Raw genomic sequence first — 12,004 nt, forward strand, 5'->3', positions numbered from 1 at the left:
GGATTTGCTATGGTCTTATTTCTGTATACTTTTTTTTTATAATAAAATGTTTTTGAATTATCTTTTCATTGTAGAGCATCAGAATAAAGCAAGAGTAAGCTAGAGCAGCTTCCCTTCCTCCCCACGTTAGTGTCAAGACTTGAGAAAGGCAAATCTTGCTTGAAGCCCCCTAAAAAGGAGGCAGATTTATTTCTTGCCCTTTGGGTGTCAGCTCTATGGGGGTGGTCTCCATTAGACTTTCCACATTGGCCCTAGAGTTTGGGTCCTGTCTTCTGCACCTCTTGAGGATTTGAAAACCAACTTATGTGTCTATTAAGTATGGTAACAAAAGTAGATACTGCAAAATTCCTTAAGATAAAAGCTTGTTTCAGTATGACATTTAATCCCAGGATTAATTGGAATATGACTTCCTGTGCTGGAGAAGCTCCATTCTTCTCCTCCAGTGTGTCTCCGTTACTCTCACGCTACCGTCACATCCACAGTACTTCTGATACTTTCCCCACCCAGCAATTCTCTGCACCACCAGCTGGGTGTCCTACAATTTACTCTGACACTATCTACTCAGTAGTACCAGATCCTACAGATTAAAGGCTCAGTCCCATAAGACTGCTCCCACTCCACTTCATTCGATGGAGTGGCTCACAGAACCCAGGGAAACACTCGTTTAGCAAAGGACATGATCAAGGGTACAGATGAACTGGGGGCTTTCTAGGTGGTGCTACTAGTAAAGAACCCGCCTGTCAATGCTGGAGACATCAGAGATGCAGGTTCCATCCCTGGGTCGGGAAGATCCCCTGGAGGAGGGCATGGCAACCCACTCCAGTATTCTTGCCTGGAGAACCTCTTGGACAGAGGAGCCTGGTGGGCTACAGCCCATAGCGTGTCAAGGACACAGACATGACTGAAGCGACTTGGCATGCACACACGTGCAGATGAACTGGCTCACAGACTGAGATCTGGGAGCTTCTCTCCCCATGGAGTTGGAATGTGTCACAGTGTGGTTGTGTTCACACACCCAGAGGCTCCTGGATCCACAAACTATTGGGATTTTTATGGAGGCGTCCTCACATAGGCATGATCAATCATTAACTCAATTTATATCCCCTCTCTCCGCTATGAAGAAAAGGGGTTAGAGACGAAAATTCCAAGCTTCTAATCATAACTTGTTCCTCCCAGTGACCAACCCCCAACCAAGAGCCCACCCAGAGTCACCACAGGAGTTTACAAGGGTTTTAGGAGCCCTGTATCAGGGACAGTGTCAAACATCAAATATTAGAACAAGAGATGCTCCTCATGATCTTATCACTTAGGAAATTACATGGCTTTTAGGAGCTCTGTGAAAAAGTGGGCTTAAAACTCAACATTCAGAAAACTAAGATCATGGCATCTGGTCCAATCACTTTGTGGCAAATAGATGGGGAAACAGTGGCTGACTTTATTTTTCTTGGGCTCCAAAATCACGGCAGATGGTGACCACAGCCGTGAAATTAAAAGACGCTTGCTTCTGGGAAGAAAGTTATGACCAACCTAGACAGCATATTGAAAAGCAGAGACATTACTTTGCCAACAAAGGTCCATCTAGTCAAGGCTGTGGTTTTTCCAGTAGTCATGTACAGATGTGAGAGTTGGACTACAAAGAAAGCTGAGTGCCAAAGAATTGATGCTTTTGAACTGTGGTGTTGAGACTCTTGAGAGTCCCTTGGACTGCAAGGAGATCCAACTAGTCCATCCTAAAGGATATCAGTCCTAACTATTCCTTGGAAGGACTGATACTGAAGCTGAAACTCCAATACTTTGGCCACCTGATGGGAAGAACTGACTCATTGGAAAAGACCCTGATGCTGGGAAAGATTGAAGGCGGGAGGAGAAGGGGACGACAGAGGATGAGATGGTTGGATGGCATCACTGACTCAATGGACATGAGTTTGAGTAAACTCCAGGAGTTGGTGATGGACAGGGAGGCCTGGCGTGCTGCAGTCCATGGAGTCTCAAAGACTCAGACACGACTGAGTGACTGAACTGAACTGAACTGAGGAGCTCTGTGCCAGGATTGGTGGCAGAGGTCAACATTTATTTTCTATTGCTTCACATTTAATTGCTTAATAGACACTGATCCATTTAAGAATGTTTTCAAAACCATTTTATTCAGAAATCTTAATTGTTTTAAAGGAAATTCAATTAAGGACCCAACCCTGATATATTTCCCTATGTTTATTTATGTTAAAAAATTAAATCACCCCAGGAGACCAAGAAAATCTAATGAAATGGTTTTTTAAAAAATTACGATGGCACCACAAAATGAGGAGGAAAATGGAAAGATTAGGGGGAAAAAAGCAAAAGAAATAAACAACTAGAGCTTTTCCAAATATGTCTGAGTCTTTACCTGATGCCACAGATAAATCTCTCTTGATCCAGGAATTCAGAAAATGTTCTCCCTGAAGAAAATAAAAACTCAAGCTATTATGTAAGCTACTGTGCATAAAATAAATAAGCCACAAGTATCTAATGTACATATCCAATATTCTATAGTGAATATATCCAATAAAAATTCTATATATTTTGGATATATTCACTATATATGTCTATATATTACATATATAGGTATGATATAGCTATGTATCAGGGGACATATCCAATATTCTACAGTGACTATAAATGGAGTATAACCTTTAAAAATTGTGAATCACTGTGTTGTATAATATTTTAGTTTCAGGCGTAGATCGACTATTTTTTTTTTTGTGAAGTCGCTCAGTCGTGTCTGACTCTTTGCGACCCCATGGACAGTAGCCTACCAGGCTCTGCCGTCCATGGGATTTTCCAGGCAAGAATACTGGAGTGGGCTGTCATTTCCTTCTCCAGGGGATCTTCCCAACCCAGGGATCGAACCCAGGTCTCCTGAATTGCAGACAGACGCTTTACCATCTGAGTGTAGATCGACTGCACCTCAATCTAAAAAAATTCAAGTTACTGATTTGAAGTATACAACTATCTATGAACAAAAATTAAAAGAACTCCCTCCTCCACCCTCTGCCTGTAAATTAAGAGTTTAATTGAATTGAATGGTAGAGTTGTTAGAGAATTATTCCTTTAATTATTATATCTATTAATATTGACATTTTTTACACAGTGTAATAGGAAAAGAAAACCTGTGAATATTTATAGTCAACAAGAAGCCTTTTCTGGGTTAGTTTTTCCAGAGATCCAACTCAGAAGCTAAGTTACAAGAAGATATCACAGAGGTCCTTTGACTAATGAGGAAGGTATGAGATATAAGAAAGAAACTAGATTCAGAAGGATGGTTAAGTGTTGAGTAACTGATTCTTCTCTGAAAACTGCACCCAGATTTCTGTCTGAAGAAACACTTCTGCCCCTGCAGGGTTCTCATCTGAGTCATCTTAGCCAATAAATCGAGCCCTCCGTGCTTTTTTTTTTGGCATAAGCCTGTGTAAGATGGGTTTTTCCAACAACTGCCACTAGGGAAGTCATATGATAGAGCATAAAGTAACCATCTCTGAGGCTTACTGTGGGTAGCATCCTGTGGTCTGAATGTCTCATGAGGACACTGAAGCTGGAGGAACTGACCTCAGCCAAAGAGGAGAGAACTACCAGGAAGGCAGACGGTTCTAAGGACTTCAGTTGACCAAAAGAACATGTTTTCCTTCCCCCTGCCCAATAAGAGGTAGGGGAATGGGATAAAGGAAGAAGAAACAGGAGAGGCCATGACAAAAGAGGGATGTACTCTCCTCATTCCAATTAATTTATAAATTTTTTATAAATTACCATGATGCCAAAGAGATAACTAATGAGAACCTACTGTATAGCTCAGGGAACTCTACTCAATGCTCTGTGATGACCTGAATGGGAAGGAAATCTAAAAAGGAGCGGTTTTATGTACAGCGCTTCCCACTCGGTACTAGTGGTAAAGAACCCACCTGCCAATGCAGGAGATATTAGAGACGTGGGTTCGATCCCTGGCTCGGGAATATCCCCTGGAGAAGGAAATGGCAACCCACTCCAGTATTCCTGCCTGGAGAATCCCATGAACAGAGAAGCCTGATGGGCTACAGTCCATGGGGTCGCAAAGAATTGTATGCGACTAAGCAACTTAGCTCACGGCATATGTATACATATAGCTGACTCACTTTGCTGTACAGCAGAAACTAACACAACTTTGTAAAGCAAGTACACTCCAATAAAAATTAATTAAAAAGAATAATAAATTACCGTGACATCAACAAATCCCTTGTAGCTTTGAATATACTGGGTAATTTCCTCTAAAGATTTCTTGCTTTGAAGAAATTCACATCTATAATTAACAAACAAACAAAATTAAAGTGTACCCTGATATTGTGATAGAGATATCCTGTATCTTTATAACTGCAGTGACACAAAAAACATTAACACATTAACACAAAAAACACAATAAAACTTATGGCATTGCGTACTTTAAATTGCTCAGTTCTTTTTTACTTTGATAAAACTGTCAAAAAAAGTTACTCCAAAATTTATGACAGTTAACTTTATTATATAATTACCATTTCCATTAATGACATGTGTAATAATGCAAAACTAAATCTTCAGATTATCTTTTATCCTGAAACAAAACATAATACAATCAAAGAGATGGATTTATAACAATATATAGATTGGAGGTGTTTTTGTTAAGTTAAACTACAGTGACGAACTAGTTCCTATGCTTACATGAAAGTCACTGGCAGTAAAGGTAACAAACGATAATAAATTTCATCTATTGAAAACCATATATACTACTCCTTAGAAATAAACAATGGAAATTGATAGAATTTTTTAAAAAGAGCATATTGAATACACTTAAAAAACATATTCCACAAAACAGAAGCAATTTTAGGTTCACTTTTTAAAAATCTCTCTCTTACAAATTTAAGCTTCCTTTCTAGTGATGTCAGAGTAACAAGAGGGCTGAGAGTCAAGAAGCTGGAGTGTGAGTTCCACTTCTGCCACTCATGGGGAAGAGATAAACCTTTTGATTTTTTCCTTCGTACCACCTCCCCTGCCCAAAGCGGTCAATCTCACCAGTGTTCTCTTGAACAGATGTGAGAAAGTGAACTCCATTAGATGAGTCATACATCACTGGAGGGCCATCTCTCTGGGCCACTGAGGTCCCCAGTTTTTAGGTATACAGATCCTTCCAAGGAGTGCCCAAATCCCCACACAACTCAAATCCATACGTAACCTGAATCTGCACACAATCCACATAGCACATGAGGTGTGGGGCCTCCCCACGTGCTTAGAGTGGGTTGAGAAGGAGCTCAATACATACTACTTCTTTTAAAAACACAGTAAAAATCATTTTATTTATTTACAATGATTTAGTACACCGAGTGGGCTTTCCTGGTAGCTCAGACGGTAAAGAATCTGCCTGCAATGTGGAACAAAGCTAGAGAGTCCATGGGCGGAGGAAAGATCCCGAATGATGCAACAAAGATAACATGTGCCGCAACTAAGACCCAGAGCAGCCGAGAGATAAATATATATATTTTAATGATGCCCAAACAGTTAAGGCTAGAGCACAATCAACAAGAAATTGGAGGAGTCTTAGTTCTAATTCCAGCTCTGAAATACACTGGTTAACCATATACTCATGATGACAAACAGGTGAAAGGTGAAATGGTCGTATAACACATGGTAGTTTTTACAAGGCATTTGCTCCATATACTTTGTTTATAATCCTTACAACAACCAACCAGCTATGGATTATCTTTTTTTTTTCTTTACTCATGAGATGCAGAGGTTCAATAACATGGCTAGGGTCTGGGTGTTAGGAAGCAGCGTTGTGCACCTCCGAGCCTCTGCGCTTTGCCCTCCCCTTTGCAGCAGCAGACCTTAGCTCCCTCCAGATCTGGGGCTGAGCACGGGGACTCACATCTTCCCCCGATGCTTCTCACCTTTCCCTAGGCTGTACGTTAGAGAAGGTGTATGAGGGCCACCTGACACAGAATCTGCAGCTCTGGTTGGGGCTAGACCATTGCATGAGGGTCTGTGTGAACGGTGTTGCTGGGAGTTGCCCAGTGTGTAGCCCAGGGACACTAAGCATCGTGGCCCTAAGGATAAGTGAAGCACTGGCTGAGGCCAGAGCAGAGACAGGTGCCCCAGAGCCAGGATCGATGTTCACTCTCACTTGGTACATACCCACGTGGGGCACTGCCAGTGCTAAGTATGATTGGCTGGGTGTCTGTTTTTGATTGGTCAACGAATCAGAATGACATTCAAAGTATTTAACCATCTGGGGGAGCTCCCTGGTGGTCCAGTGGTTAAGATTCTTTGTTTTCACTGCAGAGGATGCAGGTTTGATCCCTGATCAGGGAACAAAGATCCCAGAAGCCGTGAGCACGGCCAAAAAGTAATCAGTATTTAACCATCTGGCTTCATGCTTCCCTATAACTGTCTCATCTGCTTGTCAGGAAGAGCTCCCCTCCCTTTCTCTTTCCTCTCCCTCTCTCTCTCCCCCAATCCCTTCTCTTTGTTCTCTTCCTCCCTCCCACCCCCTCACTTTTTTTTACAACTTTAAAAGAAATACATTTGTTTCCCAGAATTTAAACAAGATAGAGGTGAACAAAGTAAAATGTGAAAAATCCCTCTCCACCTCATCTCCTGACAAACCCAAACCTGAAGATATCAATTGTTTGATTTGTATATTTTAACTTTTTCCTCTATATATTTCTAACAAGTCCATACACTATGCATTCATATTGCTTTTTCTTCTTACTGAACAGATCAGACATCCTTCCATTTTTGTGAGCATGGCTGTCTGTGTGAAAGATGACATAGAATCCTAAACAACAGCCCAGTTTTTTTGTGGTTGACCTAAGATCTAACCAGCAATTTCTTTGCATGTGGTAGGTACATGACAAGTATGTTAAATAAAATGAGCCAAAGCATGCTGCAGATCCAATTATCAGATTACAGGAAATATAGGAAGTAGAGAAACATGTTAAATGACACCAGAAAAACATTCAGCCAAACCCAGGGGAGGAAGTTTTACGGGACAGACTACACAGCTCCTTCCATGAGAAAATGACAAGAAGAAGTCAGGGAGGAGGAAATCTGTAAACCAAAAATCTTGAGATATCAACAAAATGTAATGTAAGGACCCTGTTTGCGTCCTACTTCAAATCAGCAAAGAGAGTAAACAGGGAAGAGAGAGGGGATGTGGACATTAGGACACTGCCTCAGGTATTTGATGTGATTGAGGAATTACTGCTAATCCTCTTTAGGAGGCAGAATAATACTGTGGTTATGTTTTTAAAAAGTATTCTTGCATTTTAGAGCTATATGCTAAAATATCAACAAGTGACATTATATAATGAGATTTGCTTTAAAATAATCTAGTTATTTTTATTTCTGGGGAAAGGTATGTGAGAGATGAATAAAACATGATTTGGTCATGTGTTGATAAGTGGTCTCTATACTTGCATATGAAATTTTCCAGAATGAAAGTTTTAAAAATTTTAAAGGAATAAATGTGTATTTGGTAGATACAGTCATGTAGAAAATATTAATAAATGTAACATAAGAAATAATTTTTAAAACATCATTTTCTAAGCAGAGAACTCAAGACCACTGTAATAATCAGAACTCTTACTGAGTTTTTGAAACACAATGTTTACATCTGGTATATATTCAGCAGTACATGAAACCATTTGTAATGATGTTTTAAACAATGTTTTATACAATTTTACATCATCCCTATACAAATTATCCATATTTATTAAGGTAGATTCTGAAACTTCTACTTGGCAAATCATATCTTAGTATTTTAGATAATGAAACAATATTAAGAAACTATTTTAAAATTATATAATTAAAAAATTTCACAGTGTCATCAGGACTTTCTTGCTTGAATAAATTCTGGAGCATTCTTATTTAGGAAGGAGAAAGATCAAAACTGAAGGTTCTGCTCTGGGAAGGTGACGCTTTAGTTTTGCTTTGTCTTAAAAAAATTACAAGCAAAAAATATTTATCTACTTACTTAGGGAACCACTTGGCATGTTCCTTCCAGGGATCATCATCGTCTTCCCAGTTTCCTAAACATCCGCCACAGGAGAAGCACTGGACAGTGTCGCGTTTACCTACATAGGAAGCAAGCCACTTAGACGGCCCGGCAATAGCACCATGGGGTCGTCCGGAAGGGGTGTCTCTGCAAGCTGACTGCCCTGTACATAGATGAGACATGCTCCACCACATCTGCTCATTCACACTCTCATCCGGTTGAATCCCCATCCACAGTCCCACTGCCCTCAGTGACCATTTTTGAAGCCTGAACTTCACCTCTTAGCGGTGGCCATACTTCACACACAGAACTCCAAGCTGTTGAACTCAACATGCCCACCAAAGCAGTGGGAAAGCAGAGGAACCCTGTACTCATGAAGTAAAGCACAGAAGACTTAAGCTGGAGCATTGCTATGAAATTTCTGTGGAAACTTGGCCATAGTTTTTTCCACTTTTGAAATGTATGTTCGGCAAGTATATTTTTCTTTTTTGACAACTGTTTTTAGGGGAATTACAAAAGGATCAGCTTTCAAAACTAAGAAGAAAACCAACTTGTGGTTTAGGCATTTTGAGATGTAAATGGTACACAAACTGATAGGCAGATTAAAGTCAAACTACAAACTCCAACCACTGTGAACATGACGGAAAGATGTGGTTTTTCTGCATTTTCTCTGCTTCAGTCTCTTGGTCAATTAGGACATTAACTATAATATCTTGAAGAAATATGTGATAAGTGCACTGTGACTCTGGGGAATCCTATACTAGAAATCTTTTAAATTCTTCTTTACATTCAACTTGGGTAACACTATCAATATGAATTTCTTCAAGCTTCTGCTATTAAACAACAATAATAGTAACAATTAACATATCTTCTATCTAACATATGAAAGTGTTGGTTGCTCAGTCATGTCGAAGTCTTTGCGACCTCATGGACTGTAGCCCCCCAGGCTCCTCTGTCCATGGAATTCTCCAGGCAAGAATTCTGGAGTGGGTTGCCATTTCCTTCTCCAGGGAATCTTCCTGACTCAGGGGTCGAATCTGGGTCTCCCGCATTGCAGGCAGACTCTTACCTCTGAGCCACCAGGGAAGCATGTACTGTGTGTCAAGCACTGTGCAGTGTACCTGAGATGGAATTTAAATACTTTGTTTCTTTTTTTAAACTTTATTTTATATTGGAGTACAGTCACGATGAAATTAAAAGACGCATACTCCTTGGAAGAAAAGCTATGACCAACCTAGATAGCATATTGAAAAGCAGAGACATTACTTTGCCAACAAAGGTCCGTCTAGTCAAGGCTATGGTTTTTCCAGTGATCATGTATGGATATAAGAGTTGGACTGTGAAGAAAGCTGAGCGCCGAAGAGTTGATGGTTTTGAACTGTGGTGTTGGAGAAGACTCTTGAGAGTCCCTTGGACTGCAAGGAGATCCAACCAGTCCATTCTGAAGGAGATCAGCCCTTGGTGTTCTTTGGAAGGACTGATGCTAAAGCTGAAACTCCAGTACTTTGGCCACCTCATGTGAAGAGTTGACTCATTGGAAAAGACTCTGATGCTGGGACGGATTGGGGGCAGGAGGAAAAGGGGACGACAGAGGATGAGATGGCTGGATGGCATCACCGACTTAATGGATGTAAGTTTGAGTGAACTCTGGGAGTTGGTGATGGACAGGGAGGCCTGGCATGCTGCAATTCATAGGGTCGCAAAGAGTCGGACACAACTGAGCGACTGAACTAACTAACAGTTGCTGCCTGGTGGCTCAGATGGTAAAGAATCCACCTGCAATGCCGGAGACCTGGGTTTGATCCCTGGGTTGAGAAGATCCCCTGGAGGAGGGTATGGCAACCCACTCCAGCATTCTTGCCTGGAGAATCCCATGGACAGAGGAGCCTGGCAGGCTACAGTCCATGGGTTCGCAAAGAGTCAGACACGACTGAGTGACTAAGCCCAGCACATAGTCGATGAACAGTGTTGTGATAGTTTCAGGTGGACAGCAAAGGGACTCAGCCATACATATATACGTATTCATTCTTCCCTAAACTGCCCTCCCATCTGGGCTGCCACATAACATTGAGCAGAGTTCCCTGTGCCATACAGTAGGTCTTTGTTGGCTATCCTTAGGCACATTTCTTAAACTCTTTGGGCCTCAGTGACGTTATGTGTGAAATGGGGGAAAGGACAAGTTTGTTGGATTAGTGTAAGTGCTTAACCCGTGCCTGGTGGTGGTGATGGGCCTAGCTTCAAGTAGGTGCTCAGTGAACGATAGCTGTATGCATTAATCAGGATTCTCACTCAGATCTGTCGTGACATTTATGGCGTGGCTAGGACAACTCAAACAACGTACAATTTCCTTCAGTATTCTTGCCTGGAGAATTCCGTGGACAGGGGAGACTGGAGGGCCCCTGTCCACAGGGTCACAAAGAGGTGGACATGACTGAGTGAGCACTGAGCACACAGACACAGTTTTCTGAAATGCAACTTGACCTCTATGTTATAATTAAACTTAAGGTTAAATACACACACACACAAAAACCCTCCAGTGCTGCAGCAATTAAGAGAACAATCACTTAAGAATTTAAAAGAATCATTTAAAAGAATCAGAGAACAATCATTTAAGGGCAGTAAAAGGAGGATGGGTAAGGAGGATGGGTAAGAAGGAGACTAGGGTCAGACTGACCTCACAGTTTATTTTCAGGGCCTTAGAAATCCAGTCAAGTATTATCTAACATCCAAAATTTTAGAAAAAGTCACTTTCTTATTTTGCTTATATTTTTGGTAAACTGACATGTTGTATTAAAGCTAAAGTAAAAGTACTGAAGTTGAATCTTGAGAAAATATGTTAATAGTATAATATGTATAATATTATACATAATATGTTGACCAAGTGAGGAAAGATTCACAAAATGCTGCAACTGAACAAAATATTGCAACTGAACCTAAACTTAATTCCAGTGAAACATTTCAGAAAATGATTTCAAATTACCTGTAAAGACAAAGCCAGCAGCTGAGAGCTCCCTTGGGGACGTCCCTTGGGCATAAAATGGCCAGTTCTCGAAGGATTCGAGTCTGGCCTTCTCATCTTGGTACCTTGCTTTGTCATCCTTCCTCAACGTGTTCTCTGGATTCTGAACTCTTATATCGTACTTGGGAATGTTACCAACGTCTTTACCCAGAAGGAACTCACAGTCTGGATGGAACTTCTTGTGGTGTCCCATGGGGGAACTCTGGAGGCTAGTACCAAAGAGGATTAAGCTACAGCAGAAGCACTGAATGCCAGATTTTGTGCCAGTGAAATAAAACCCAGCCTCTGCCATCTCCTGGGGCATCCACGAGCTGAAGGTGGTATAGCTCACAAAAGTCTTTAACCTTTTCGCTTCACTACGCATTTGTGAATTAAAGCCTTTTTGCATTTTTTCTCTGTCTCTGTGCTCTTCTTCTTCTATTTCCTTTACATATTGAAGTGCATTTACACCTAGAAAAGCAGACATCTCTGGGAACACAGCAGGATCAAACTGTGAAATCCTCTCCTCAGGGGCTTTCTCCTGGGCGGCCATTTTCTGAAGAGGGAAAAAAGAGGTTCATGAACATCATCACTTGGTTTACTAGTCCTGAGATTTGTTTAAACCCTTTCTTTCTTTCTTTCTTTTTTTTTTTTTTTTGCTGGTTATACCATATTTCTTTTTAATCGGAGGATAATTGCTTTACAGTGCTGTGTTAGTTTCTGATGTACAACAGACTGTAGTCCACCAGTCTCTTCCGTCCATGGGATTTCCAGGCAAGAATACTGGAATGGATTGCCATTTCCTTCTCCAGGGCATCTTCCTGACGCAGGGATCGAACCTGGGTCTCCTGCACTGCAGGCAGATTCTTTACCATCTAAGCCAGCAGGGAAGCCCATACACCAGTGTGAATAGACCCCCTCCCTCTAGAGCTTCCCTTCCACCGCCCCCCATCCCATCCCTCTAGGTCATTGCAGAG

General features: G+C 41.2%; 1 protein-coding gene across 1 annotated transcript in view; it reads right to left on the minus strand.

Moving 5' to 3' along the window:
* Positions 1-11,580, minus strand: part of NAIP (NLR family apoptosis inhibitory protein) — a 36,973-nt gene extending 25,393 nt beyond the window's left edge. The window contains exons 1-4 of the mRNA XM_052659284.1: positions 11,010-11,580; positions 8,009-8,108; positions 4,225-4,306; positions 2,384-2,435 (exon numbers count right to left, since the gene is read on the minus strand). Of these exons, the coding sequence (XP_052515244.1) occupies positions 2,384-2,435; positions 4,225-4,306; positions 8,009-8,108; positions 11,010-11,580 (805 nt within the window). The remainder of the gene's footprint in view (positions 1-2,383; positions 2,436-4,224; positions 4,307-8,008; positions 8,109-11,009) is intronic.
* Between the last annotated feature and the right edge of the window lie 424 nt (positions 11,581-12,004).

Source organism: Budorcas taxicolor, chromosome 20 (genome assembly GCF_023091745.1).
Source record: "Budorcas taxicolor isolate Tak-1 chromosome 20, Takin1.1, whole genome shotgun sequence".
In the NCBI taxonomy this organism is placed as follows: Eukaryota; Metazoa; Chordata; class Mammalia; order Artiodactyla; family Bovidae; genus Budorcas; species Budorcas taxicolor.